At 37.0% G+C, this 17,229-nt stretch overlaps 2 protein-coding genes across 11 annotated transcripts in view; one reads left to right on the forward strand and one right to left on the reverse strand.

Moving 5' to 3' along the window:
- Positions 1 to 1,251: 1,251 nt before the first annotated feature.
- Positions 1,252 to 17,229, forward strand: part of LOC118761405 — a 28,819-nt gene continuing 12,841 nt past the window's right edge. For 4 of the 7 annotated variants that reach the window (XM_036499262.1, XM_036499261.1, XM_036499264.1 and 1 more), the window contains exons 1-2: positions 1,252 to 1,382; positions 4,781 to 4,954. In XM_036499262.1, coding sequence (XP_036355155.1) covers positions 1,304 to 1,382; positions 4,781 to 4,954 — 253 coding nt within the window. In that variant the 5' untranslated portion in view covers positions 1,252 to 1,303. Of the gene's footprint in view, positions 1,383 to 4,780; positions 4,955 to 5,171; positions 5,191 to 7,948; positions 8,036 to 8,173; positions 8,302 to 17,229 lie in introns of those variants that run through there. The other 3 variants (XM_036499258.1, XM_036499263.1, XM_036499259.1) reach the window with 3 other exon arrangements.
- LOC115229587 overlaps positions 7,336 to 17,229 on the reverse strand; it is a 34,956-nt gene continuing 25,062 nt past the window's right edge. For 3 of the 4 annotated variants that reach the window (XM_029799916.2, XM_036499257.1, XM_036499255.1), the window contains exons 5-6: positions 14,004 to 14,114; positions 7,336 to 8,285 (exon numbers count right to left, since the gene is read on the reverse strand). In XM_029799916.2, the coding sequence (XP_029655776.1) occupies positions 8,140 to 8,285; positions 14,004 to 14,114 (257 nt within the window). In that variant the 3' untranslated portion in view covers positions 7,336 to 8,139. The remainder of the gene's footprint in view (positions 8,286 to 14,003; positions 14,115 to 17,229) is intronic. The other variant, XM_036499256.1, reaches the window with a different exon arrangement.

Genomic DNA, 17,229 nt, shown 5'->3' on the forward strand with positions numbered 1-17,229 from the left:
ACAAATGTCTTGTTTTCATAAGTTCTGAATTAAAATCTTCCACCAAACCTTAGTCACAACTTATGTTCCTAACACTAGCTTAATGATAACCAAGTTATTTTACTAAATTCTTTGTTATATTTTACTCTTTTGATACCAACCTGGCTAAAACCACCTCTGGCTCTGTAATACAAATGTCTTGTTTTCATAAGTTCTGAATTAAAATCTTCCACCAAACCTTAGTCACAACTTATGTTCCTAACACTAGCTTAATGATAACCAAGTATTTTACTAAATTCTTTGTTTATTTTACTCTTTTGATACCAACCTGGCTGAAACCACCTCTGGCTCTGTAATACAAATGTCTTGTTTTCATAAGTTCTGAATTAAAATCTTCCACCAAACCTTAGTCACAACTTATGTTCCTAACACTAGCTTAATGATAACCAAGTTATTTTACTAAATTCTTCATTATATTTTACTCTTTTGATACCACCTGGCTGAAACCACCTCTGGCTCTGTAATACAAATGTCTTGTTTTCATAAGTTCTGAATTAAAATCTTCCACCAAACCTTAGTCACAACTTATGTTCCTAACACTAGCTTAATGATAACCAAGTTATTTTACTAAATTCTTTGTTATATTTTACTCTTTTGATACCAACCTGGCTGAAACCACCTCTGACTCTGTAATACAAATGTCTTGTTTTCATAAGTTCTGAATTAAAATCTTCCACCAAACCTTAGTCACAACTATGTTCCTAACACTAGCTTAATGATAACCAAGTTATTTTACTAAATTCTTTGTTATATTTTACTCTTTTGATACCAACCTGGCTGAAACCACCTCTGGCTCTGTAATACAAATGTCTTGTTTTCATAAGTTCTGAATTAAAATCTTCCACCAAACCTTAGTCACAACTTATGTTCCTAACACTAGCTTAATGATAACCAAGTTATTTTACTAAATTCTTTGTTATATTTAAAGTAATTGAAAGAAACACAGAGCATCTCGACAGAAATATGGTAAAGAAACGGTTAAGGGAGGACTGAGCAAGAAGGGAGCAGGCCAGCAAGATAATGAGGAGCAATAAACCATGGTTTATGTCACCACAATTCCTACAGGCATATTCAGTCAGCAATTCACGCGCGCACGCACACACACATTGTCCCGCGCGCGAACGTTCTTACTATGTATAACTTATGTGAGCCTTCGCGCGCGCGCATTTGTTTTCCAAGCGAGATAATTCCGTTGTCCTTTGCCATTTCGGCTCTCCTCATTTCGGAGACGACAACAGCCTTGTTGTTTCTGCTTGGTTACAAAATGGCGTTGAGCGATCTTTTGGATTCTCTCGCCAAACCGAATCCCACCTTTCACGACGGAGACGACGACTTTGGGGACAGTAAGTATTATACCTTTACAAACCACCATCTCTCTCTCTCTCTCTCTCTCTATATATATATATATATATATATACGTTTATAAACCACTATCTCTCTCTATATATACATATATATATACATACAGCCGGAATTCTGCCTTAAGCACGCCATATAACCCCTTCATAACTTTCTTATTCTTGGGAGTATTCAGAGAATTTTCGAAAAATAAGAAGAAAAAAATGTTTTCTTTGATAATCGTGTGAATTTGAGTCTGCAAGACATAAATATGCAAAAGCTTCCTGAAAATACCGAAAACATAAAAGATACAAACGTGATGAGGGGTTTTAGGGCGTGCTTAGAGCACAATTCCGTCGTTTTATGAATTCCCTTTTGTAGAACAGAAACACGGGAAAAGTTCGCTGAAAATGCCCACAAAATACAAAATTTATGGCGAGCTGAAAGCAGAATTCCACCTATAGTTGTTTGTTTGTACTCCACCTGCCTTCGTCTTTTGTTTATTTTCATAAAGCTTCCGTTATATATATATATATATATATATATATATATATATATATGTGTGTGTTTGTGTGAATTTTTTGCGTAATAAGATAAAAAAAACCAAGGGTGTGTAGATTTTAGAACATTTATTGATAGAAGGTCTTACAGCTGTTTCTAGGATATTTATTAATTATATCCCTTCGTGGGAAACGGTGAGAGAGGATGGTTAAGTAATAGTTAATTTAGATAGGATACAAAATAGAGAGTGAGGTGGAGGAAAGAAAAATAGATGTAAGATATGTTTGGTTTTATATATATACACACACACACACATGCAGTTTTTTTTAACAAACGAAAGCACATGTAAAGTGAATATTGTTATCAAAATTAGTGGATGTCCCGAAATCTTTATTCGCTTAATATCATCAGCTGGTTTGACCCGGGTATAAAAACCAAAAAAAAAAAACAGTGTAATAGGTGTAACACAACATGCTCTAAACGAATATGATGAAAAAAATGCGTGATCGCGAAAGAGGGTGGGGGAGAGGACTCGGAAAATTCACATCGTGAATGTTCCGAAAGCGTTTGACAATGCCTGCATGGATTAGATTGAATTTGTTGAGACAGATTATTTACACCTGGATGCCCTTCATGTCACCAATTTGCATGGCTGAGAGTTTTGCTTTCCAGCCATGTAGTCTTGGGTTCCTTAGATGAGTGTGTTCTACAAAAGCACCAAGCCAGTCAAATATTTATAAACATTAATAAAAGAAAATGGAGATTGGAAGGTTAATGAGTGTTTATTATTAACAGCAAATTAATCAAGGGTATATTTTTTCCATCTGAAGATATGCTCAGGTCATATAAATATAAATTTAATAATTACTCAATATTTACCGAGTATTAATTTAAGTGAAGATAATTAATTTGCTGTTAATAATAAACGGTTATTAAATTCCCAATCTCCATTTTCTTTTTCTTCTTTCATATGAATACTTGCAGTATCGCCCGGCATTGCTCAGGTTTGTTTTGGCCCTTTAGGATTTTGAAAAGCAAAAATTTTGCATTATGTAGCTTGTTATTCTCTTTAAGTGAACATTTTTCTGGTTGAAATACACCGAGAAATGGTGACACAGCAGTCAAAAAATCGTAAAAAATAGGGATTTTCATAGAAAAAAAGCACCTTTTTGATGTAAATAATTTTTGGTGTTAACATGGTCCGATTTGAATATTTTCTTCTATGGAATGAAGAGCAAGCCTTCTTCTATCATACTCTCAATTTTGGTCAACTTGCGCCGCAGGGTCTCAGAGGAGATAGTGTTAGTTGAAGCCTACCAAACCTCCCATACACAGACAACTTCGGCTTTATATATATTATTATTTATGCACCCTTTTCAAGCTTAGCCAGGTTCATGGGCCCGGTTTCTGTGGTGTATGTGTGTCCCCCCCCCCCCAGCTGGACAGGACGCCAGTCCATTGCAGTGTTACTCAAGAAACAGGAAGAAAGAGTGAAAGAAAGTTGGGGCGAAAGAGTACAGAGGTGGCCACCCCCACCCATGCCAGAGCTTCGTGGAGCTTTAGGTGTTTTCGCTCAATAAACACACACAATTGAATTGAAACTGCGATCCTCTGACCGCGAGTCCGCTGCCCTAACCACTGGGCCATTACACCTCCACACACACACCTATTATTTTAAGGAAATTAATTCCCCAAAATACTAGTTGTTGAACCAGTATTTCTTCGGATGAAACCATCCCTTCATGAGGTTAACACAACCTCTAATGGAATATGTATATATATATATATACATACATGAATGGCTGTGTGGTAAGAACCTTGCTTCCCAACCACATAGTTCCGGGTTCAGTCCCACTTCATGTCACCTTGGGCAAGTGTCTTCTATAGCCTCAGGCTAACCAAAGCCTTGAGAGTGTATTTGGTAGATGGGAAACTGAAAGAAGCCCATATGTGTGTGTTTTTGTCCCCCCACCATTGCTTGACAACCGATGGTGGTGTGTTTACATCCCTGTAACTTAGCAGTTCAGCAAAAGAGACTGATAGAATTAGTACCAGTACTTTAAAAGGAAAGTACTGGGTTCGATTTGTCTAAAATTCTTCAAGGCAGTGCCCAAGCATGGCCATAGTCTAATGACTGAAAAAGTAAAAGGTAAGATATATATATTATATACATGTATAATATATATACATTTACATACATAATATATATACTCTTTTACCTGTTTCAGTCATTTGACTGGCCATGCTGGATCACCGCCTTTAGTCGAGCAAATCAACCTCATGACTTATTCTTTGTAAGCCTAATACTTATTCTATCAGTCTCTTTTACTGAACTGCTAAGTTATGGGCACGTAAACACACCAACATCGGTTGTCAAGCAATATTGGGGGGACAAACACATAAACACACACATACACACACACACACACACACATATATATATATATATATATATATATATACAAAGACACACACACACATATATACTACGAGCTTCTTTCAGTTTCTGTCTACCAAATCCACTCAGAAGGCTTTGGTCGGCCCAAGGCTATAATAGAAGACACTTGCCCAAGGTGCTACGCAGTGGGACTGAACCAGGAACCATGTGGTTGGTAAGCAAGCTACTTACCACACAGCCACTCCTGCACCTATATATACATACACATACATAAACACACACACACACACGATGGACTTCAGTTTTTCCCTATCAAATCCACTTACATGACTATAATAAAAGACACTTGCCTAAGATGCTGGGCAGTGGGATTGAACTTAAGACTACATATTTGTGAAGTGAGCCTCTTAACCACACCTATGTCTACTCCTATAGCCATTCACCTATATTTTCTTGTTTAGCCTTTTAGCTAATTTCTCTCTCGTTTGACCCCGACTCTTGCAGATACGACAGCACAGCTCAGCGTCCACGGAACAGAAGACGATGCGAAAGATGGCGATCAGATACAGAAGTCAACAAAGTTGAAGAGACAAGCTGCTTCACTGTTATCCGACACGGATACAAGGTATGCTGGGCACAAGACTACGAGGAAAGACCTGATGCAGGATTCTGGAAAATGTGAGTAGGCTGTGTGTTTGTGAGTGTATGTGTACTGTTCCGGGTGTGTTTTACTTGGGAAGGAAAAAATAGTGGATTTCATTTGGAAATAATTATTCAGTATTTACTGAGTATTAATTGAAGTGAAGATAATTAATTTGCTGTTAATAATAAGCAGTTACTAAATTCCCAATCTCCATTTTCTTTTTCTTATTTTATATGAATATAAACTATATAGGCGCAGGAGTGGCTGTGTGGTAAGTAGCTTGCTAACCAACCACTTGGTTCCGGGTTCAGTCCCACTGCGTGGCATCTTGGGCAAGTGTCTTCTGCTATAGCCCCGGGCCGACCAATGCCTTGTGAGTGGATTTGGTAGACGGAAACTGAAAGAAGCCTGTCGTATATATATATATATATATATATATGTGTGTGTGTGTGTGTGTATGTGTATGTTTGTGTGTCTTTGTTTGTCCCCCCACCATCGCTTGACAACCGATGCTGGTGTGTTTACGTCCCCGTCACTTAGTGGTTCGGCAAAAAGAGACCGATAGAATAAGTACTGGACTTACAAAGAATAAGTGTTGGGGTTGAGTTGCTCGACTAAAGGTGGTGCTCCAGCATGGCCGCAGTCAAATGACTGAAACAAGTAAAAGAGTAAAGAGTATATATATATACCGTAAATCCTCGAGTATAATCCGCATTTTTTACCCCCCAAAATTTAAAGGTCAAAATCCCTACTGCGTACTATATACAAGGTTACAAATGAAAATTATTTTCTAATCAATGTCCTAGTCTCTATTTGCTGTCCGGCAATGTTTATTCAGACGCATTTTGTGATGTCGGGAGCGAAAATACCTTAAGCTAAGCCTGAAAGCAATGAAGTCATAAAAGAATCATCCATAACTTGCAGTAAGCAACATTTATTAAACGTTATTACTGTTATTTCTTTGTTTTCTGCAAACAAAATGCACAAAAAAGCTACACGTTTGCATTATGTTATATATACAATAATAATAAAGGATGTTACCGTATACAGTTTTACAAACCAAGGACGTTATATAGACCTCCTTGACTCAAGTTAGAGAAGGGGTGTGTATTATGCACGAGGTTTAGGTTTTTCAGAGGTACAGCCCCCTAAAAATCCCCTACATATTATACTCAAGGGCGGACTATACTCGAAGATTTATGGTATTTCTCTCAGATTCACACACTTATTGCAGCAGACCTTCAGTTTTTCTAAGCCCTGTGAAAGAACTCAGAAGGTTGGGTCCCGAAAAAAAAATTTACCATAATTTTTTGTTTTTTAATGTATTTTTTACTCGGTTTTATATAAGGGAAGTAACTCTCTAAGAATGCTTATATAGTTATTTCCCTTACAAACGCGAGCAATGCCGGGCGATACTGCTAGTATATATATATATATATATACTCTTTTACTTGTTTCAGTCATTTGACTGCGGCCATGCTGGAGCACCGCCTTTAGTCGAGCAAATCGACCCCGGGACTTATTCTTTATAAGCTCAGTACTTATTCTATTGGTCTCTTTTGCCGAACCGCTAAGTTATGGGGACGTAAACACACCAGCATCGGTTGTCAAGCAATGCTAGGGAGACAAACACAGACACACAAACATATACACACACACTTATATATATATACATATATACGACAGGCTTCTTTCAGTTTCCGTCTACCAAATCCACTCACAAGGCATTGGTCGGCCCGGGGCTATAGCAGAAGATACTTGCCCAAGATGCCACAAACATGTGGTTGGTTAGCAAGCTACTTACCACACAGCCACTCCTGCGCCTATATAACTGTAAAACATTATTTAAACATAAGACATTTGCAGGACTTCACTCATAAGGGGTTTAAGATGTTTGTAATAGTATTACCACGAGAACCAGATACAAAATCAAAAGTATAACCTTGAGGCATCCAATTCTTTGCTACTTGTCGTTCACAAAGGTTTTTTGAACAATAGAGCATAAAGATCAGTGTTTCCTTCAAACTTCCATTTCAAATTTCAAAAGCTTATTCAAATGGGGAATATTTCAAAAGAAAAGGAAGATCAATTTACCAGCTGATGATGGGAAATTAGTAACTCAGGGAAATGGAGCCTTTCAGTAATAATGCATGTGTGTGTGTGTGTGTTTTATCTTTTACTTGTTTCTGTCATTAGATTGTGGCCATGCTGGGGCACTGTTTTACTCTTTACTCTTTTACTTGTTCCATTCATTTGACTGCGGCCATGCTGGAGCACCACCTTTAGTCGAGCAAATCGACCCTGGGACCTACTTTTGTAAGCCTAGTACTTATTCTATCGGTCTCTTTTGCTGAACCGCTAAGTTACAGGGACGTAAACACACCAGGATCTGTTGTCAAACGATGTTGTGGGGGAAGTAGGACAAACACACACAAGAGCTTCTTTCAGTTTCCATCCACCAAATCCACTCTCAAGGCTTTGGTTGGCCCGAGGCTATAGTAGAAACACTTGCCCAAGATGCCACCACGCAGTGGGACTGTTACTTATCTATACATAATTAAAGATCTTGTCTATGTGTGTGTGTGTGTGCCTGTTCTGTTTTTATGTAGTTATGCTGCGGAATATAAATATAACAAAATTAGGCCAGCAATGTTTCCTTTGAAACTTGAAGTAAAAAGTCTTGGGTACTACTTACACCTATTACACTATTTTTTTTTTTATGACCGAGTCAAACGCTTTAGTTTAACCAAAAAGTCTTGGGTACTACTTACACCTATTACACTATTCTTTTTTTATGACCGGGTCAAACACTTTAGTTTAACCAAACCAACTGGGAAATACAAGCAAGAAAAGGAACTTAGTTTCTCTACATAAGCTGAAATATAAAATTAAAAAACTATATTTTTGAATATTTTACTGAAAATGTACTGAAATTTTTTTTAATTCCAAAAAGTTAAAAAAGGTTATTAGTTGTTTTCATAAATTGATAAACAGACAGTCAATAGTTTTAAATTTTTTCTAATTCTCAGTCATTTTAGCCAAAAGATGTAGCAGAATTTTGAAAAGACACTGCTAAATGAAAGACAATGGTGATGATATATAAAAAATATGGATATAAATTCTTTAAAATCCAACCATACCAATGCAGTCAGTGAAAGTCTTATTCAGATAAATAGAATTACTTAAAAATATATATAAAAAAACACAAATTGTAGCATTCTTATACTGATGGGTAGTTCCTGAAATATTTGTAGCCGAAGAAAAGGAATCCAAAAAGGATTGAAGCGAGGAAGAGTGTGACAAGAATGATTCCGACAATCTCAAGTGTACTGTAGGGTCTTGATCCATCATCTTCAGTTTTTTTATCTGCAATTGATGAACAATAAAATATACAGCTACATTTATATATTTGTTTTACAAGAATTTTAATGTGAAATCGTGTGTTGAAACAGATATTGTTGTATTTCGGAATGGTCATTTTGCCAGTTTAGCCAATAATGGCTTACCGTTAGTAAGGAGATACACAAATAAGAAAGAAGAAAGCAAAGGACCACTGATGAGGTCACAGGAGTGTGACAAAAGAACTCTGGCTGAAATAAGATTAAGATTAATGTATAAAATAAATAACGCTGAAGCAAAGTAACATCAAATATATAGTGCGTGTGTTTTTATTGGCTAAACAGGCAAAATGACCATTCCTAAATACAAAAATATATAGCCTTTGTTTTTAATAAAAACTAGTAATATCTCCCAAGCTTGACCGTTTTCATATTAACCTATTAAAAAATACTTTCGTTTCTATTATACAAATTCCAGTTTAAAGTGATCTAAAGGAAAAGTCCCCATCAAAATTTCCAGTAACACTATGTTGCACACATTAGCTTGGTAATGACAAGGTTATTTTACTAAAATCTTCATAATTTTCAAAATTTATTTATATGGTCGGTCGGAATCCCCTTCAGTCACAACACAGACCATGGGATTGCACCTAGAATGTTACCTTCCAAGTCACAAGTCTGGGCAAGGTTGTTTGTGGAAGACCAGCAATCACCCATGCATATCGGCCTCCCCTCTCTACGCCACAGATGTTATCCAAGGGAAAGGTAAAGGGGCCGATACAGCTTGGCACCCGTGACGTTGCAACTCATTTCTACAGCTGAGTGAACTGGAGCAACATGAAATAATGTGTCTCGCTCAAGAACACAACATGCAGCCCGGTCCGGGATTCGAGCTCACAACCTCACGATCGTAAGCTCGATGCTCTAACCGCTGAACCATGTGCTTTCATACAAAACCAATGTATTTCAACAGAAATATGGTAAGAAATAGGTTGACACACCGAGACGACTATATTTAAAAGATTAGCTAATCCCCTTCAGATCTGTCCATGATTTAGAAGGGTTATATAGGATATGCAAAGGGGTTTGACTTTCTTCTTCTAGCACAGAAATGCAAGGTCAACAGATCAGTCCATGATTTAGAAGGGTTATATAGGATATGCAAAGGGGTTTGACTTTCTTCTTCTAGCACAGAAATGCAAGGTCAACAGATCAGTCCATGATTTAGAAGGGTTATATAGGATATGCAAAGGGGATTGACTTTCTTATTCTAGCACAGAAATGCAAGGTCAACAGATCAGTCCATGATTTAGAAGGGTTATATAGGATATGCAAAGAGGATTGACTTTCTTCTTCTAGCACAGAAATGCAAGGTCAACAGATCAGTCTATGATTTAGAAGGGTTATATAGGATATGCAAAGGGGTTTGACTTTCTTCTTCTAGCACAGAAATGCAAGGTCAACAGATCAGTCCATGATTTAGAAGGGTTATATAGGATATGCAAAGGGGATTGACTTTCTTATTCTAGCACAGAAATGCAAGGTCAACAGATCAGTCCATGATTTAGAAGGGTTATATAGGATATGCAAAGGGGATTGACTTTCTTCTTCTAGCACAGAAATGCAAGGTCAACAGATCTGTCCATGATTTAGAAGGGTTATATAGGATATGCAAAGGGGTTTGACTTTCTTCTTCTAGCACAGAAATGCAAGGTCAACAGATCTGTCCATGATTTAGAAGGGTTATATAGGATATGCAAAGGGGATTGACTTTCTTCTTCTAGCACAGAAATGCAAGTTCAACAGATCTGTCCATGATTTAGAAGGGTTATATAGGATATGCAAAGGGGTTTGACTTTCTTCTTCTAGCACAGAAATGCAAGGTCAACAGATCTGTCCATGATTTAGAAGGGTTATATAGGATATGCAAAGGGGTTCGACTTTCTTCTTCTAGCACAGAAATGCAAGGTCAACAGATCTGTCCATGATTTAGAAGGGTTATATAGGATATGCAAAGGGGTTTGACTTTCTTCTTCTAGCACAGAAATGCAAGGTCAACAGATCTGTCCATGATTTAGAAGGGTTATATAGGATATGCAAAGGGGTTTGACTTTCTTCTTCTAGCACAGAAATGCAAGGTCAACAGATCTGTCCATGATTTAGAAGGGTTATATAGGATATGCAAAGGGGTTTGACTTTCTTCTTCTAGCACAGAAATGCAAGGTCAACAGATCAGTCCATGATTTAGAAGGGTTATATAGGATATGCAAAGGGGATTGACTTTCTTCTTCTAGCACAGAAATGCAAGGTCAACAGATCAGTCTATGATTTAGAAGGGTTATATAGGATATGCAAAGGGGTTTGACTTTCTTCTTCTAGCACAGAAATGCAAGGTCAACAGATCAGTCTATGATTTAGAAGGGTTATATAGGATATGCAAAGGGGTTTGACTTTCTTCTTCTAGCACAGAAATGCAAGGTCAACAGATCAGTCTATGATTTAGAAGGGTTATATAGGATATGCAAAGGGGTTTGACTTTCTTCTTCTAGCACAGAAATGCAAGGTCAACAGATCTGTCCATGATTTAGAAGTGTTATATAGGATATGCAAAGGGGATTGACTTTCTACTAGCACAGAAATGCAAGGTCAACAGATCAGTCTATTATTTAGAATGGTTATATAGGATATGCAAAGGGGATTGACTTCATTATTCTAGCACAGAAATGCAAGGTCAACAGATCAGTCTATTATTTAGAATGGTTATATAGGATATGCAAAGGGGATTGACTTCATTATTCTAGCACAGAAATGCAAGGTCAACAGATCAGTCCATGATTTAGAAGGGTTATATAGGATATGCAAAGGGGATTGACTTTCTTATTCTAGCACAGAAATGCAAGGTCAACAGATCAGTCCATGATTTAGAAGGGTTATATAGGATATGCAAAGGGGATTGACTTTCTTATTCTAGCACAGAAATGCAAGGTCAACAGATCAGTCCATGATTTAGAAGGGTTATATAGGATATGCAAAGGGGTTTGACTTTCTTCTAGCACAGAAATGCAAGGTCAACAGATCAGTCTATTATTTAGAATGGTTATATAGGATATGCAAAGGGGTTTGACTTTCTTATTCTAGCACAGAAATGCAAGGTCAACAGATCAGTCCATGATTTAGAAGGGTTATATAGGATATGCAAAGGGGTTTGACTTTCTTATTCTAGCACAGAAATGCAAGGTCAACAGATCAGTCTATTATTTAGAATGGTTATATAGGATATGCAGAGGGGTTTGACTTTCTTCTTCTAGCACAGAAATGCAAGGTCAACAGATCAGTCCATGATTTAGAAGGGTTATATAGGATATGCAAAGGGGATTGACTTTCTTATTCTAGCACAGAAATGCAAGGTCAACAGATCAGTCCATGATTTAGAAGGGTTATATAGGATATGCAAAGAGGATTGACTTTCTTCTTCTAGCACAGAAATGCAAGGTCAACAGATCAGTCCATGATTTAGAAGGGTTATATAGGATATGCAAAGGGGTTTGACTTTCTTCTTCTAGCACAGAAATGCAAGGTCAACAGATCAGTCCATGATTTAGAACGGTTATATAGGATATGCAAAGGGGATTGACTTTCTTATTCTAGCACAGAAATGCAAGGTCAACAGATCAGTCCATGATTTAGAAGGGTTATATAGGATATGCAAAGGGGTTTGACTTTCTTCTTCTAGCACAGAAATGCAAGGTCAACAGATCAGTCCATGAATTAGAAGGGTTATATAGGATATGCAAAGGGGTTTGACTTTCTTCTTCTAGCACAGAAATGCAAGGTCAACAGATCAGTCCATGATTTAGAAGGGTTATATAGGATATGCAAAGGGGATTGACTTTCTTATTCTAGCATAGAAATGCAAGGTCAACAGATCAGTCCATGATTTAGAAGGGTTATATAGGATATGCAAAGGGGTTGACTTTCTTCTTCTAGCACAGAAATGCAAGGTCAACAGATCAGTCCATGAATTAGAAGGGTTATATAGGATATGCAAAGGGGTTTGACTTTCTTCTTCTAGCACAGAAATGCAAGGTCAACAGATCAGTCCATGATTTAGAAGGGTTATATAGGATATGCAAAGGGGATTGACTTTCTTATTCTAGCATAGAAATGCAAGGTCAACAGATCAGTCTATGATTTAGAAGGGTTATATAGGATATGCAAAGGGGATTGACTTTCTTATTCTAGCACAGAAATGCAAGGTCAACAGATCAGTCCATGATTTAGAAGGGTTATATAGGATATGCAAAGGGGATTGACTTTCTTATTCTAGCACAGAAATGCAAGGTCAACAGATCAGTCTATGATTTAGAAGGGTTATATAGGATATGCAAAGGGGATTGACTTTCTTATTCTAGCACAGAAATGCAAGGTCAACAGATCAGTCCATGATTTAGAAGGGTTATATAGGATATGCAAAGGGGATTGACTTTCTTATTCTAGCACAGAAATGCAAGGTCAACAGATCAGTCCATGATTTAGAAGGTTTATATAGGATATGCAAAGGGGATTGACTTTCTTATTCTAGCACAGAAATGCAAGGTCAACAGATCAGTCCATGATTTAGAACGGTTATATAGCAAAAGCAAACACAGGGCTTCTGTCAATTTTTGCCATTAATAATATTTTTCTCTTCAAATTCAACCTTGATGATTAACTGGAAAATGTCACTCATTTCTATAACAATTAAATAGTATAACTGACAGATAATCCTAGGTAATGAAACTAACTAATCCATTCCTTGAACTATAAAAATATCCCACCAGGGATTATTATCAAAACTTATCAATTCAAAACAGAAAAGAAAATATAATACAGAAGCAAACCTTGAAATTGTCAAGTTACAAACTTTGAATTTGTGTAAATATTATGAAAATATTCGTGCAGCTGTTGTTGTTGTTATTATTATTATTGTTATTATTCAGTAGTTTTATTTTTATAGCGTGCTTTCACTTCACTACCGAGCACAGCTCTGTGTGCCTTGGGTATGTGCTGTGATTTGTTGTGATGCTCTGATATTATTATTATTATTGTTATTATTATTATTATAATAATTATTATTATTATTGTTCTTCTTCTTATTATTATTATTGTTAATATTTTTATTATTATTATTGTTAATATTATTATTATTGTTGTTGTTGCTGTTTTTGTTATTATTGTTGTTGTTATTAATATTATTATTATTATATATTATTATTATTATTTATATTATTATTGTTAATATTATTATTATTATTATTATTATTATATTATTATTATTATTAATAATTAGGAGGGCAGAGAGGTGGCTGAATTGTTAGCATGCCAGACAAAATGCTTAGCAACATTTTGTCCATCTTTATATTCTGAGTTAAAAATCTGCCAAAGTCTACTCGACCTTTCATCCTGCCAGGGTCAATAGAATAATTATTAGTTGAACACTGGGGTCGATATAATCAACTTATCCTCTCCCCGCTAAAATTGCTGGCTTTGTGCCAAAATTTGAAGCCATTTCAGAACCATTGGCATGCCAGGCAAAATGCTTGGAAGTATTTCAAGTCCCTCCACTATCAGGGGTTTTACTTTGACTTTGTTTCATTCATTGTATGACTTTTTACATGCTATAATCCACACTGTACCCTCCCAAATGTTTTCCTTTGTGGTCGCCCTCAGTGGTTAATACAGAAATTATTATAAATCATTTCCTTACTGTTTATCTTCAACTGAATATTTTCACCCTGAAGGTTGGCATTATGAAGTTTCAGAGGCAAATGATCGTTCATTCTCTTATTGTTGACATTTCCACTGTGGACAGCAATTCCTGAAATAAAGAAATCGGTTAAGAAGTTTTCTTCACAATCATATGGTTGTGGGTTCAGTCCCACTGCACGGCACCTTGGGAAAGTGTCTTCTACTACAGCCTCAGCTTGTGAGTGGATTTGGTAGATGGAAACTGAAAGCAGCCTGTAGTGTATATGTATATATATATATACATATATATATATATATATATATATATATATGTATAAGTTCAGCAAAATTTAGATTCCAATGAATATGGTACTTAAGTTAGATGCACCAGAATTTGGTATGGTGTTATCCATATAAATCTGTGGGTGGTTATAATCAAAATAATTAACAAGAATAACTTCGGTAATTTGGTACGATCGTTTCATGCTACATCATTTTATTAAATGTTGTAAATATTACAAGAGTTTTAAAATTAAATTAATACATAATTTTCATATTATATGAAAATTATGTAATAATGGAAAACCTCTATTAATGACTGATGAGTGCTCAGCATATTTTAAAACTGTTCTAATACTTACAACATTTAATAAAATGATGTAGCGTGAAATGATCGTACAAAATTACCAAAGTTATTCTTGTTTCTTATTTTGATTATATATATATATATATATAATTTCAACAATTGAGGGTAAAATTAATTAATTATTAATTAATTTCACCAAGTATTCAGTATGTAAAGGGACCATTTAAGGCGAATTCAAAATATTACATTATATAAAAGGGCTTAGTAAAATAAATTACTTTGCCACATACTGAACTCATTAGAAATAGCAGCTAAAAGATTTTTTCAGCTATTTCTAATACTTAAAGAAAATCTCTCTCAGATAGTGTTTGCTCAAACCAACTCACGAAGGTATGGGGGTAAAAGCATTAAAAAAATCACAAGTGCAAAGGTTATTTGAGAACGTACGTTTCTAGATTAGTCAAATCGACATTTCTTTCGTCAGCTCAGAACTCCTTGATTCGGATTTGGGAACACTGAAAGTGGGAGCATACCCTTTTGGCTTCTTATCACCTCCTGAGATCCGCTCGAACTGACAGTGCTAACAAATTCAAAATATGCAAGCTAATCTAGAAACGTACGTTCTCAAATAACCTTTGCATTTGATTTTTTAATGTCTTTACCCCCATACTTTCGTGAGTTGGTTTGAGCAAACACTATCTGAGAGAGATTTTCTTTAAGTATTAGAAATAGCTGAAAAAATTTCTTTAGCTGCTATTTCTAATGAGTTCAGTATGTGGCAAAGTAATTTATTTTACGAAGCCCTTTTATATAATGTTATATATATATATATATATATATATATATATATCCAAAAAGGAGGCTGGGCGGCAGGTCTACATTGCCAAAGATGTAGCAGAAAAGAAGAAGTTTGCCAATGTCCAGCGTCGCGAGGATCAAAGAGCTGAAGTATTTCGGATTGCCAGACAGTGTGTCAGAGAAAATAGCGATGTTATAGGAGAGAAATGTGTCCGCATGGATGATGGGGCACTTGCTTTTACTACTAGTGAAAAGAAAGAGGCTTGGAGAAGCCATTATGAAAGACTGCTGAATGAGGAGAATGAATGGGAGGAAGAGAGCCTGCCAAATGTTGACCCAGTAGAGGGACCAGCTACCCGAATAGACAGCTCCCTTGTAGATAAGGCAATTAAGGATATGAAACCAGGCAAAGCCCCTGGCCTATCAGGAATCACTGCTGAGATGCTTAAAACAGCTGGCTATGTGGGCTATGCCATAGTCACCCGCATTGTAAACCAGGTAGTCCACAATGGAGTCATACCCAATGACTGGTGCAGCAGCACCATAGTCAACTGCTACAAGGGTAAGGGTGATGCTCTAGATAGAAATAACTACAGAGGTATCAAACTGTTGGACCAGGTGATGAAGGTCTCAGAGAAGGTCATAACCAATCTCATTAGGGAGAGAATTTGTTTAGATGAAATGCAGTTCGGTTTTGTACCAGGTAGAAGCACCACTGATGCTATATTCCTGGTCCGACAACTGCAGGAGAAGTACCTAGCTAAAGATAAACCCCTCTACATAGCTTTTGTAGACTTGGAGAAAGCCTTTGACAGGGTTCCCCGTTCCCTTATCTGGTGGTCAATGCGGAAACTGGAGATTGAAGAATGGCTAATAAGGGCTGTACAGGCTCTATACAGAGAGGCTGTCAGCAAGGTTAGGATTGGCAACGAATATAGTGAAGAATTCCGGGTAGAAGTAGGTGTGCACCAGGGCTCAGCCTCAGTCCCCTTTTATTCATCATAGTCCTTCAGGCAATAACAGAGGAATTCAAAACGGGATGCCCCTGGGAGCTCCTCTATGCCGATGACCTAGCTCTCATAGCAGAATCACTACCGGAACTAGAAGAGAAATTTCGGGTGTGGAAGCAAGGGTTGGAATCAAAGGGCCTTAAAATAAATGTAGCAAAGACCAAAGTATTAGTAAGCAGCAAGAGGTACTCAGCACACATCCCCTCGGGTAGGTGGCCCTGCTCAACCTGTAGGAAAGGTACAGGTAGAAACTCCATAAGATGCACCCAATGTAAGTTATGGACACATAAGAGGTGCAGCAACATTAAAGGGAAATTAACAGATAAGATAGCTTTCATGTGCGGCAGATGCACAGGGACAATAGACACAACAGACACTCAGAAAACAGATTCCATCACACTCCAGGGAGAGAAACTAGAAGTAGTTGATAGTTTCCGCTACCTGGGTGACCAAGTTAGTAGCGGAGGTGGATGCACAGAGAGTATCACCACTAGAATACGAATAGCCTGGGCAAAGTTCAGAAAGCTCCTACCCCTACTGGCAACAAAAGGTCTCTCCCTCAGAGCAAAAGGTAGATTGTATGATGCATGTGTGCGAACTGCCATGCTTCACGGTAATGAAACATGGGCTGTGACTGCAGAGACATGCGTAGACTTGAAAGAAATGAAGCTAGCATGATCCGCTGGATGTGTAGTGTCAGTGTGCACGCAAAACAGAGTGTAAGTATCCTGAGAGAAATGCTGGATATAAGAAGCATCAGATGTGGTGTGCAAGAGCGACGCTTGCGATGGTATGGTCATGTGCTGCGGATGGATGAAGAGAGATGTGTGAAGAAGTGCCACTCCCAAACA

The sequence above is a fragment of the Octopus sinensis genome, unplaced genomic scaffold (genome assembly GCF_006345805.1).
Source record: "Octopus sinensis unplaced genomic scaffold, ASM634580v1 Contig13114_ERROPOS71376, whole genome shotgun sequence".
Classification (NCBI taxonomy): Eukaryota; Metazoa; Mollusca; class Cephalopoda; order Octopoda; family Octopodidae; genus Octopus; species Octopus sinensis.